The 14031-nt window shown below is 34.3% G+C and overlaps 1 protein-coding gene across 1 annotated transcript in view; it reads right to left on the bottom strand.

Moving 5' to 3' along the window:
* Window positions 1-36: 36 nt before the first annotated feature.
* LOC107200876 (sodium channel protein type 5 subunit alpha-like) overlaps window positions 37-14031 on the bottom strand; it is a 33407-nt gene continuing 19412 nt past the window's right edge. The window contains exons 18-26 of the mRNA XM_033512232.1: window positions 13319-13473; window positions 11435-11608; window positions 9868-10005; window positions 9463-9717; window positions 8512-8565; window positions 7465-7606; window positions 5498-5598; window positions 4446-4710; window positions 37-3037 (exon numbers count right to left, since the gene is read on the bottom strand). Of these exons, the coding sequence (XP_033368123.1) occupies window positions 1893-3037; window positions 4446-4710; window positions 5498-5598; window positions 7465-7606; window positions 8512-8565; window positions 9463-9717; window positions 9868-10005; window positions 11435-11608; window positions 13319-13473 (2429 nt within the window). The 3' untranslated portion in view covers window positions 37-1892. The remainder of the gene's footprint in view (window positions 3038-4445; window positions 4711-5497; window positions 5599-7464; window positions 7607-8511; window positions 8566-9462; window positions 9718-9867; window positions 10006-11434; window positions 11609-13318; window positions 13474-14031) is intronic.

The following is a 14031-nucleotide window of genomic DNA, read 5'->3' as shown; positions in this document are numbered from 1 at the left end:
ACACAAGCACTTACTGAGACCTGTGGTTAACTTGAAAGCCCAGGACAGGGAAAAAGAGACTTGTGACACTTTTCTTCTGAACAATTTAGAATTAATTTAGTAGCTCTATGCTGAAGTGTGTGAGTTTCACCTGTTTCACTGAAGACTGCCCAAATCCTAAACCACAGTAAATGCTGCCATCTAATGGAACAAAAGCTAATGGTTCATTCCAGAGCCCATTCCAGCTCACATTGAATAAAATAATTTCCTGACCAGCATCTCTGTGCATGGAACAACTCAGGCTGGGTGGGAGACAGACCCACCAGGTATCTCTGCATTGCACTGCCCAGGGCTGCTGACCCCTGAGCTCTCCTGGGAGCTCTGCAGAGCTTTTTTTATGAACAAAAACTGGCTCTGAAAGTAATCACAGAATCATTAAAGTTGGAAAAGACCCCCCCAAGATCATCAAGTCCACCCTTTGATTGAACACCTCCATCCCCACTAAGCCACAGCACCAAGTGCCACATCACCTCATTTTTTGAACATTTCCAGGGACAGGGACTCCACCACTTCCCTGGGGGGGCTCTTCCAATGTTTGACCAAAATAAATCCATTTCAAACTATACTGTATCCGAGCTCTTTAACTCTTCACTTGCCTGTGCCTTTATATGTCCTGAAAATAGCTTAGTTTTGACTAAATCTGTCCTGTTTTAATAGTTTTTAATAAGGTAAATGACAGTAAAAATTCATTACCTCATTGTTCTTGATATTCTTGGCCTGAAAATTCTAAATCTTTTCCAACTCCCTGTGAATAGAAAAATAATTTCAGTTTTCTTTTGCTAATAGGCAGCTACTTTGGGAAGCTGGGTAATAATTGGGAAAATTATATTAGTGTTGTTCTATCCCACAATAATAGATTATGTCTTGTAATAAATGAAATTGAAGATACTTATTAGAAAATAGACAAAAAATAGGGTAAGCATCTGAACTCTTTATTGAAGAATCTAAATCAATCATATTCCAAACTGAAAAAAAAAAAAAAATCAGTAAAATATTTTTACACATCATTCATACTTTTTTTTTTCCAGAATCAAAGAAATAAATGCTTTCATTAACTTAAATGAATGTTATCTCACAAGATACACCATAAACTTCTTTTCAGATTACTAAGTAGTGCTTTCTAGGGATAATGATGGAATTTTATGTACAATTATTCTTTCTTGGAAACAATATCTCTCGCACAACATTCTTTGATTTTGATTATGATTACAACAATTTTCATACAATGAATTATACAAAGGACAAATTATGTACAAGTTTCAGGTACAGGCAACTGAGGATGATCTGTTAAATCCCTTTAGGTGTTTGTGTAAGGACACCTCAAAAATTCTTAGGCATAAACAAATCCATTCAAAGATATTAGGAGGAGAATGGTCCCAAAAACATCAAAATTAGAGGCTGATTATACTCAAGTGCCTTGAGTGAGCTCTTTTACAGAAGTGCAGTAATTACTTAATTTTGCTACAATAAATCCTGTACAGAAAAATTGGTTCTCCATAAAGACATATACCTTATTCTATATCCTTGTGTGGTTATAAATAAGTGCTCACAACTGATCTTTGACTTCTTCTGCAGACACATGAACTAATATAAAAATGACAGCTTAAAAAATTAACTCACCAACTCCAGTAGCTGAGGAAAAAAATTCCATGGTTTGATTTTCCTCTAACATTTACGATATAATTGTTCAAATTTTCATTGCTTTAAGGAGCATTTGCAAATCTGAACAATTAGAATACTGGAAGGCTGCTGTTATTATTCTAAATTTAGAACATTTGTGGGATCAAAATATGGTCTCCATCTGAAAATAAGTGACATTGGTTTAATTGGAAATGCTGCAGCTGGGAGCAAGCTCATGTGTCAAGCTTATTGCTGTCTGTCTTAGCAAAGCCACCATAATATAAAGGGAGGGATATGGAAGAGACAGGACGTAATTTATCTTTCTTCCTACCATGATTTTCATCAAGCAGTGATTCAAGAATACTTTGCCTGTCCTGTGTTTCTCGTTCAAAGACAGCATTGTTATGTTCACAATGGTATAAGGATAAATTTTCAAGAGAACGTTGTCTCAAATACTTCCTGAAGGCTCTTTGAATAACAACAGCTGACACTTCCTCTTGTTTTCTTCTAAGGGTAGAGGAAATTGGGCTGTAACTACTTTTAGATTGATTGGCAGCTGCAATCTTTTCTTCCATGTTTAATTCAAGATCCTCCAAATCTCCAGATTCTCCCAAGACCCTTTTAGTGAAAGCCAGCAAGATATCCAAGTAGTGGATCTTATCTCCACTAACTATGGGGATGTCCATGGATATGAGCTGGATTTTGTTAGGCTTTGGGATGCGCAAGGGCTCTTCCAGTGCATCTGCAAAGTCTGAAAGAGCAGAATAATCTATAAACTGCGTTGCCAGAGGGTCAAATTTTCCCCATGTCTCATAAAACATATCAAAGTCATCCTCACAAAGAGGATCTGTGCTTTCCTCAGTGGCAACATTGAAGTTCTCTAAAATGACAGCTATGTACATATTTACAACAATGAGAAATGATATAATGACATAGCTTACAAAATAGAAAATACCAAAGCCCTTACTTATGCAATTATTTTTCTCTGTTCCTGTTTCATTTAACTGGGGAGCACACGGTCCAGATCCTTTTAGTACAGGGGCCAGAAGATTATCCCAGCCAGCTGATGTGGTAATTTGGAAGAGGCAGAGAATGCTCCCACAAAATGTTTGGAAGTTGAAAATGTCATCAATCCCACCATCCCAGTGGAGACAGGCAAAGTTTGCCATGCCCATGATGGCATAAATGAACATTATCAGGAAAAGCAAAAGGCCAATGTTGACCAGGGCAGGAAGAGACATCAGCAATGCAAAAAGAAGAGTTTGAATTCTCCTGGCTCCGTGAATTACTCTCAGAACTCGGGCAATTCGTGCCAAACGAAGAGTTCTCAAAACCGAAGGGGAGAAGGAAGATTGAAATCCTTCAGAAACTGCAAGACCTTTGAAAGGAAGAAGAAAAAAAATGTTGCCAGGTCAAGTTAGTCAAATTTATGTCTGTTTTGTTATATTCTGTGCTTTAGGTGTCAGAAGTAACACTGATCGTATTACACTGCTCTCAATAGAACCATCATCAATTCTAAAACTGCTCAGATAAAAGCTTAGGTAAAAAAAGAAGAATTGTAATATCTTTCAATATTAAAGAGGCATCACGATTTCTGCAAAATTTGGAAGCTGCATTCTTCCAAGTTTCTCTAATTTGGGGAGTGAATTTATTCATTCATTGCTCAAGTACCTAAAAAATCCTTTTAAATCCTTTCAGGTCCTGTGCTGGAAGCTCTGGGACTGTCTCTGAGCCACTGAGTGCTGCTTCTTCTGCAGGCCTAAGCTTAAATGTGAGACTTTGACTAATGCTTGGCACTCAAATGAGATCAAAGAAGAACAAGAAGAAAATAAAGGAAAATTGTCTTTCAGTGTTCATCCCCCATAACACCTCATTCCATGGCCCTACTATCACAGCAATGACACAATAGCAATGCAAATGATTGCAAACAGAAGAGCTAAGAAGTCATAATTTTTCTGGCTTGTACAGGATGGCAAAAGGCTACCATGCTAGAATGGTAGAAGCAAGAAGCAGAGAACTCAGAGCAGTTTTTCTTTCCCATCCTTTATTATATAATATGACCTGAGTAGGAAGAACAGAGAAAATAAACTGTACAAGAAACTTGAGCTGTATACGACCCTTCACAGAGTAAATGATCAGCATCTAGTCTTATTTAAAGAGAAAAAAAAATACTAGCCAGTTTCAATAATTTTTTTCAGTCACAAATAGTGGTTGAAATTTAGAATTTTCCAAAGCTTTCCAAATCTGCAATTAAGCTCTGCTTTCTTAAGAGGAAATCCCGGAAAATTAAATTAATCCCCATTTTTGATGCAATATGTTACAATGTATTCTACAATTGTACATTATAATGTACAAGTGATACAAACTTTATGCATTTAAACTTTATGATGCAATACATTACTGCAGTATTTTTAACCTGAATTTTCTTTTACTGTGAAATCAACAGCTAATGTGACAACGTGTAAATTGGAAGTATGAAATGTTAGACAACAGTTTAAGTACAATAACTTTAAAAATATGTTACTGAATTAAATTAATATTCTGTTAATTCCTCAATAAAAATAATACTTAAAAAATTTTGAAGACTCCATTTCCCATTCAGTACTCTGCAGAAATAAAAGGGAAAACAAAAATGAATCCTTTTAGAAGAGATCACTTAGCAGATAGTTTGAAAAAATACAATGGATCTGGAATTTGTTTATCAGTCACATGTAGGTGGTTATTTCAAACTGGAATTTGGCTTAATATTGGTAAGAAAATTACCTGACCTAATGATTGATACTTACTCACTATTGAAAGGACCACAACACTGAAATCAAACACGTTCCAGCCGCTTCCAAAGTAGTAGTGCCTTAAGGCCAGTATTTTTATGACACACTCTGCAGTGAATACAGCCACAAAAAAATAGTTGATTTTATTAAGAACATCCTTGGTGTCTTTGTGATTGGTTTCTGCCATCATAACAATCACATTTAGAAAGATGAAACTCATAATGATGATGTCGAATATTTTGTGAGATACAATGTCAAACAGCAATCCTAGGAATGCATTCTGTGGAGAGAATGAGAACTGCTTAATGCCATTGCTGAGACCCAGCCTGCATTAAAATATTAATCAGTAATTTGTGCTTATGAAAGGAATCTAAGATAACATAAATGAACAGAAAGCTACTAGATGCATTTTCATGTGATTTCTTTAGACCCTCAAAGAAAACTCACCTTACTTTCAGTGTTTTCAGGCACCAGGCAAGCACATTGGCTTAGGAAAAAAATATGTGGCAGGAAAACATTCAGAGTACATTGTGATTGCTCTTTTAATAGAAATACTTATTGAAGCAGATATTTTAGGATAACCAATTCTAATTAAAATGTCTTAACAAGGAAAACTCTGAGTAGTTACTGTGCAAAGCCAGGCCTGGAATTAAATTTAAGAAATTTCAAGAAATAAAGCATAAGATTATTTAAAAGCAAATAACAGCCACGGGGCATGTACTGCTCTCTATTCATTCTCATCTGCAATAATCCAATCTAGCTGCAGAAGCAACATCATGCAACTTAAATAACCAAGATCATATTAAGAATATCAAATACTTAATATGAACTGATTTTAAAAAATTGTACATTTGAGTAGGTGATAAATAGGTTGTAAATTTTCTTAATTAATACCATCGAAGATGACTGTGTTAGATTGAATTTTTAAACAAAAGAGAGTAAAATCTAAATACTGTATTGACAGAGGAAGGTGAGGGACTATAATGCAAAGCTATTTCCCAATGCCTGGCTACTGAGCTTAAATATCATATTTATATGATGTCATGTTCTTCTTAAGGTGGTCTCACCGATGGTCTTGGGATGGGTTTTTGGGGTTTCTTGGATCCAAGTTTTTTTAGGGCATTATGGTACTTTTTCTGTTCCTCAGTCAAAAATAGATCTTTTCCACCTAAGTAAAGGGGAAGAATATTGTTGTTCAGATGAAGTCAAATAAATATCAACGAATGTATGTTAAAGACAGTAAGTTACAGTTGTCACGAGTGGGACCTGAAAGAACACAGAGACCAAATGCATCTTCACCATTTCTCCTATTCCCCTTGATCCTTCATCTGATCTGATTTGACCATCAAAGTCAAGTCCAGGCAGTGATCCCAAGTCAGTTCCCTCAAGTGTGAGAGACTTTCTGAAGTTTTGCAAATCTATTTCCTATTTTCAAAATTACATAAGATTCATCAAGAAGTAGAATATTTTATAATTTTGGGAAAAGTAGAGGCAGAAGTACATTGCTGGACAAGGAAGTAAATAGAGGATGGTGAAGAAGCATTTTGGGATCAAATTCTACGGGGAGTTCCTGGCAATGAATTTCTTATTACCATCCACACCACCTGTATTACTGAGCAATCACTTGTAACCCAGTAATCTGAAATCACTCATCATAAAAGCATTGAGTGATCAGCATTTTGTACAACAAACACATAACAATGTTCAGCAGGCATCTGCAATTGGAATCACTGCAGCAAAACCTCTGAAAATTCTGCTTAACTGCACTACATGGAATCTCAGTGAAGAACCCAAAGAAGCAGATAATAAATGAAAGAGAAAAATGAAAAATAAAAAAAAGTCAGTAACAGCATGTACTAAGAAAGAAAAAAAGTGTTATAGCCACATAAAGTTCTAGCAAATGTTCAAGCATATAAATTACTTAACCATTTTATCTATCGGTATTATTGTAACTGGGGCTTTGTTATAAAAGGATATTCTTACAGTGAAGTTGGACTGCTGTTCCTCAATCCCTACACATCCTTTCCTTGCCCAAATTCAGAGAACAGAAGAATTTATTGTGGGTATTATTTCTATCTTTCTCTACCAAAAGCAGTAATGCTTTGACACTTGGTGTATAAATCAGCCTATGGAAATAATAAATGATTCCAGTAGAGATTCCATCTTCCAAATGTGGACCTTGAAATTGTAAACCTCCTGTTGGGGTCTGCTTTTCTGGTACTTTTTCAATGAGCAAGATGCTTACTTGCTATAAGACTTCCAAGTGGAGTAATTGGCACAATTTCCCTCAATATTCTGGATACTTTAAGCCATTAAATGAGTCAGGACAGAATTCAATTGATAACTAAGATGGGCACAAGGAAGGTGAAGTATTCCATGAAGGGATGACTGTTGCTTTTCTTTGCTGCATTTTCCATTCTAAAATTTTGCCTTCCATTTCTTACTGAATAACATGTCACAGCTATGAGGAGGAAGTGGAAGCAGTCATTGCTTCATTGGCTTTAAGTAGCCTTTAAATTTTTACACAGCCTCCTCCTGGGGCTTGGATCCTAATGCAGAAATCTTTTAAAACCTCACTAAATTAATCTGTAGGTTTATTTTCAAGGTTCTTTACCAAGAAAAAGAGGTTACTTGTTCTATGACTGATTACCCTGCTTACATCTGTGAAGTGTTTACTCAGCAAAAAGGGTTATTCTGTTCCCCAAACCAAATGGTCAAAGCAGAAGAAAAGAATTCCACTCTCCTGTAGCAAAATCTAGGTAACTTTTCTGACTTCTCATTTATAAAGCTACTCACTCCTTCCTCCTCATCCTCTACTTAGAACAAATTCAGGACTTAGCAGGAAAATAGAATTTACAGGTTAAAGCCTTGAGGAAGATGGAATTCCTTTTTTCAAAACTTGGCTTGAAACGTTATTACTTTAAATTTATCTAGTCAAATACTTATTTCAAAATCTTAGACCTCTAGATGTCAAACCAGCATTCACTTAATCAAATTTGGATTACAGGAGAGCATGCATTAGCTCATGCAGTACTTATCTTTTTCCTTTGCTGGTTAAAATTGCTGATAACCACTCCAATGAAAAGGTTCAGCATGAAGAAAGATCCAAAAATAATGAAAACCACAAAGAATGCATACATGCTGAAGCGTTCTTCAAATTTTGGCTGTTGATCGATCTGTCAAAAAACAAACAAACAAACAAAGAGAAAAATAATATTGGTAAAAATTAGATAATCTCAGATTTATCATTTCCAATTTATTATAGCAGATAACAGATCTTTTTGTTGTCATGAGGGATAAATTGTTTCTACACATTTAAACCTTTATCTAGATGTACAAGTAGAACAACTGTCTTGCTCTATCTTGTTACTGTTTGTAAAGATAATGAAAAACAAATCCTGCTCTAGTAAATTTTTTAGTAATAAATAAACAGTTCCAATCAGAAGGGATCCTGTGATCCCTGATTAGAAAAACAGCTCAGATTAAACCTAATGGGGAATTCCATCCTTTGGGATGTCATCCCAGGCAAGAAGCAATTTAAACCAGCCATACAAGGAGCATTATTATTATTTATCATCTATTTACTTACCATCAAGAGTACAGTGATGGAATGAGCAAGAAAAAATGCAAAGTCAACTAAATCTAGAGAAGTTAAAACACAGTGTGCTAGTAAGAGAGAGAAACAGGGCATTCAAATGGGGAAGAAATAGTGAGGATGTCAAATGTAGGGATGAAAACCTTCTCAAATAACTGATAAAGCTGTAGGCTTTTTCAGTTCTACTGCACATATTTAAGAAAATTTGCTTCAGAGGCACAGTCATATTCTGTCACAAAATTAGACTTGTAAAAGATTTTATATTAGCTTGCCTACTTTTTGTGTGGTATCACTCTATTGTCACCTGTTTCTTCTATAAGTTTCAGATATTTGGTAACCCAAGGTTTGTTTCACTGTGTAGCTGGATGCATTCATCCACTTGTATTTTTGATCTGATGTTGCAAACAAACTTGGAAAATTAATTGTATGGATAGAAAAGGGAAGAAGGAAAGGGAAAAGTACTAGAATTTCATTTTTGTGACGTACCTCACGTGAATCCACTGCTGCATACATAATATCCATCCAACCTTTAAAAGTTGCCTGGAAGAAAATACATTGTTTATTACCACTAGAAAAAAAAAATAGCTATTGCTAATATAAATGTGTTAGTAGTTGTGAAAAAAATTAGAAGTGTGCTGTAAGAAATATGCATCAATTCTAAAGATATGCTTGGAAGTATGATTCACTGAAGGTTAATACAGAGAAAAAAAATCTCTTGGAAAGAAAACAAAAGCAATTCATGATTCACGTCAAATGTGCTTTAATGCTAACACTTGTTCAATTGAAATTTTTGTAAAGACAAAAGAACACTGAAAGTTTCAGCTTAACTAGCAAATATAACTTGAAAGGATAAAAACAATTTCTAACAAAACAGCAGATGGTTCCATCCTGCAATTTTTATCAATCATAGAACACTTTGGAGGATCCAGAGCAAAGAACTTCATCTAGAAAAGATACAGGGATAACAGAGACTTTTAAAACAATGCCTTTATTTCCTTTGTTGTGGTATTAAGGAGCTCAGTGAATTAGCCTTCCAACACCTTAGGACTTTTACAATAAAAGAGAACATAGAATTCTAAATAAATTGGTCCACAAGTTTTCTTTCTTGTCCACTTGAGCCAGAGAAAACAAGAATAACTTTAAATACAGTAATGGGCAGACTATTTCAGCCTTAGTTTGTTATTCAAAATTTTTAAAAAATTGAAATTGAAAACAAAATTCAAAAGCTGTGAAACAGAGTTCTTGATTTTAATAGAAGACTGTACATGCCTGTGTTCTTCAGGAGAAACTGAGCAGGTCATAGATAAGGAAAACATTCATGGAAGCTAAAAAATCCCCTTCAGTGAGATAAACAGAAGCATAATGGTCTCCCTTGGTTGGGCTGCTCAACCCATTCCTTGAGGAAAATAAAAATGAGCATGTTTCTATAAAACTTACCACTTGGAGAAGTGCCAAATATCCATTGCCAACATTGTCAAAATTTACAGCACTATTCATCCATGTCCCATTGTGTAAAAAACAATCAGTTTTGTTATTAATGGAAACATTATTTTCTTTTTTGAATGTGCATTTCCAAAATCTGCTTCCAAGCCATTTTACTCCTAGAACATTAAAGAGGAGCCAAAAGACGACACAGACAAGCAGAACGTTGAAGATTGAGGGGATGGCTCCAAAGAGCGCATTCACAACAACCTGAATGAAATGAATAATAAGTATTAATTATTTGCATTCCATAGATCACTTTTCCCAGAAAGCCACTGATTTTTTCTTCTTCTGTATCTTGAAATTGTATTGAAATCTTGTATTGAAAATTCTCATCCATATGAAAACTGGTATCATTACCTTTATGCCTTCAAATCTTGACAAAGCTCGTAAAGGCCTCAGTGCTCTAAAAGTCCTGAGAGATTTCAGGCTGGTCCCAGAGGAACAAGGTGAGGAATCTTCAGAAACAGAATTTCGTCCCCAGGAAACAAAGGACAGCTGTGTTCATTGAATTGGAACTGGGATCATTAAATGGCATACAATTTTTTTTTTTAATTTAAATTAGTAGACAATTCTAAATTGAAAGTTCCAGTATTTCACATTACGTCAAATTAAGAAAATACACATTCAAAGTGATGACAATATAATTTTGCTTCAGTCTTTTCTAACATATGAGAAAAAAATTGAATTCATTCTAGTTTTTTTTTATAAAAAACAGTTATATTTTTGTTTAATGCTAGTATAACAATCAAATTGGTAATTATGATACTTCTACACACTTCCAGACCAGAAAAGTTTATTCAAATAAAATACTCCCATTTTTTACATGGTTATTCTCAAAATTGTATACAGGAATTTGTTATTAGAACTGAGGATGGGGGTGTGGAAACAATTTTTTTTTTTTAAAAAAATATAACTTGCTCATTTTAGCTATTTCTAAGAGAGAAATTAATACATTAAAAATCATTTCAATAATTAGGTTATTTCACTGTTCATGATTTGTCTCTTCCTTCCTATTTGAATTTGTTGCCCCATTGCTCAGCCATTGGATATTTCCGTGCTTATCCTCTGTTTTGGACTGTTATTTCCATTGGAAAACTGTAACTGCTCAAGTATTCTTTACAAATAGTCATAATATTAGATCTTTCTGTTGAAATTTCCTAATACTTCATAACTTTCAGTGCTGACTATCCTTAGACTATCAAAAGCTACTGTGATGTTACAAGTCAGCGGTTTAGATGTCCTTGTTTTAAAATACTTAACTTCAGAACAGTCCCAGTGTCATGTTGACAAGAAAAGTGTTTCATTTTTATATAGCAAGATTATAGTATTTAACATTTTTTACATTCAGAGCAAATATATGTGTACTGAACACTGCACTTATCTCACTCTTGGTGATTCCAGCATTTCTCTTTAGGGCTGTGCAAAGAAAAAGATACTTCTCTGGTAAATGATTTTTCCAACCATGCTTTTCAACTGTCTTTGCCATCTAAATTTATTCTCCTTCAAGGAAGGAACTCTTTCCTTTTTTTTCTGTTTCTAAATGCCAAAGCCACTGATTTGGTTTGGGTTGGAAGGAGCCTTTAAGATCATCTAGTCCAGAACTATCAGTAGCTTCACATTTTCTACTGTCTTAATCAATTTATTTTAATTTTATTTCTGATCACTAATTGAACTCTCTAAAATTGAAAAGGTTTTTAGAGCCATCATGGTCCTCAATGATTGTGATACCTGATAAAATCTTCTTCTTGATTATTGCTGACAATTTTCATTTAAAGTCCTAAAGCCTCTTTTGGATAGAATGTTTTTCAGCTTTTGGAAACTATCTTTAACACCTGTATTAATTCATAATCAGAATTTACAGGTAGTTCTTTAGATAGAAAACATCAAAAATTAAAATGTATGACAAGCTGAGTGTAATACTTACACACACAATGATGAAGTCCAGCAAACACCAAGAATTTGTGAAATAACTGTGCAAACCAAAAGCTGCCCATTTCAGAAGCATCTCCATAAAAAAGGTGTAGGCAAATATCTTATCAGCATAATCTAGGATAATTTTCACTTTTTGCCTCTTCTGTAGGTGAATATCTTCAAATGTCTGGAATTTCAGAATTCAGTTTTAAAACAGGTCAATAGTTTTATGAAATATTATTTTTGAATTGCACAAGAATACACAGTTTGGCTTATTATAATGATTTAACATTAAATTATGGACAACCACCACTTATTTTTATACTTACAAGTCAAAAACTAAATTTTAAAGTACAATCTCATTTTCACATTGATTGAAAAATCTCATACTTTCAGGTTTTTATGTTCAACCCTTCAAAAAATGTCTGACAAGGGTTAATTGTGGCTAAAAATTTTGTCTTCCCCAGGTAGTTGACAATTTTGAAGGTGTCAGTCTAAAGTTTTTCATAAAAAGCCTGAATTTAATACATTAACCAGTGTCTGTCAGACTCTGACCTTCCAAATGAGTAATTTTGAGTCATCCTGAAGAGTTGTAATGCAGACATGGAAAAATGTGACAAACACCTCATCAGGAACTGCCCATTCCTGAAGTTGCACATTTTTTCACCTAAACCTTGACATTGAGGTCTTAGGAAAATGTTTCACAGATTGATGTTGCTCACATCAGTGTTTGTTCATGTTTAAAGAATTTGCTGCCTTGCTAATTCATTCATTTTTTTTAATATTGCCCATCTATTCCAAATTCCTATTAACACTTTGCATTATTTCCTTACTGAGCCTTTGGCAATGTAATTTTCCTTTCATCTGCTTCTCTTTGCTTTTCTGAGCATTCTTTTCATGATCACTATCTCATTTAATTTCACTACAATGATGGATGGCCTGGTGCTCATTTATACTCATTCAGAAATTTTCATATCAGTAAATTTTATAAACAAGCCAAAAATGGGCAAGTCTTTTTTTGCAAGAGGACAAGTGTTTCTTAGAAATGGGAAAGTTCACACTGCAAAACATCATTGATGACAAGAAATTGTTATTGTTTTATTATTTTATATCTGGGTACCAATTAACTTTTTGTTCAACAGGACATTAAAAATAACTCAGTTTCCTTCCTCACTTCAGTTTGGTTCCCCATGAACACAGAGGAGCCCTCAGTGGAATCCCAGGGACTTTCCCTGGAGGTTTTGTCAGGAAAATTTTAAAGCAGACTGTTCAAATCTATGGTTCAGGGAATAACCCAAATGTAATGTACACAGAACAGACTTTAGCTGGAAATTCTGACATCTACTACATAGATCATCTTCAGACTATTTGGTTATGTTCCTTCTGCATTATATAATCTTTTATTTAACAAGTTGCTTTCAGTAGACAATGAATAGACTTTCAAATAAAATAATTATTGCCTTATTCTTCAGTAGAAATGGATATGATCAGAGTAGCAAGGAAACATTACCTCACCAATTTACAGCCACCTTTACTTTTAGCTTCTGATCGTATTTACAGTTTATATTTTTACTGAGTAGTTAGTTTGCTTTACAAATTTATAAGTGCTATTATTTTTTTCAAGCTTTCCTAAGTAATTTCAGACTCTGGTTTAGCCTTGTAATTAACACAAAAGTAAAGAACTATGCTCAATGAAGACCTATGATTCTATATATTTAAATCCATCTATTTAACTATCTTATCCTAGTGGAGGAAAGCATTACAACTTCTAAGTGTTTCATTTATTGCACTCTTGTCTCCCTGGGGAAAGGAATGTCATAGTAGAAGAAATTAATTCAATACTATTCCTTTACTGACAACAATTAATTCAAAAGTGGAGAAATTAAATTAAATTTACCAGTGCTGCGCTGCTCAATACAATCATAAAAATCATAAAATATTCAAACCCACTATGGTTAACAATTCTGTAGCAGGTTTTTCTAAAGTTCCACCAAGTTTTGCCTGGAAACTGAGTGATATCCACTGCACAACGAGGGAAACACTCAACACAACCTGAAAAGAGAGAGAACGTATTGGTTCAATGGAAAATGATGAGATGTGGATTTAAAAAGTATAAAGCATTTTACATATTATAGGAAGAATGTGCTCTTTTATCTATGAGGTGATGCCGTTGATGAAATGATATGAAGCTAAAGAAAAGACAAAATTTCTATACCAAAATAATCTCCTTTAATAAAACAACACACACATGGAATAACAGACATCTTTTTGTGTCCTTCTGCAGAAAGGCTTGTGGGCACAAAAGAAGCCTTTACTTTTATCTAAAAATATTTCTATTTTCTGCATTTTTTTTCTTTTTTTTTCCTTTTGAAAAGAGATATGACCTTACTAGCAGGTCAGTAAATTATTTTTTTTACTGATTATTTCACTTTATTGCACTGCAGGGACATTACATCTAAACTCTGTTCACTGCCCTGTGCCAGAAACACTTCATTAATCTGCAAAGGCAGCAGGATTGGACCATGAGAGTCAACAGAGTCTAAGGAGAAGTTCAGGTGATCAAAGGCAGATATCAACACTGGGATGAGCAGGCAAACAGTTCCTGATAAT

This window comes from Parus major, chromosome 2 (genome assembly GCF_001522545.3).
Source record: "Parus major isolate Abel chromosome 2, Parus_major1.1, whole genome shotgun sequence".
Lineage (NCBI taxonomy): Eukaryota > Metazoa > Chordata > Aves > Passeriformes > Paridae > Parus > Parus major.
The sequence above is the reverse complement of the archived record's forward strand: the minus strand, read 5'-3'. Positions and strand labels throughout refer to the sequence as shown.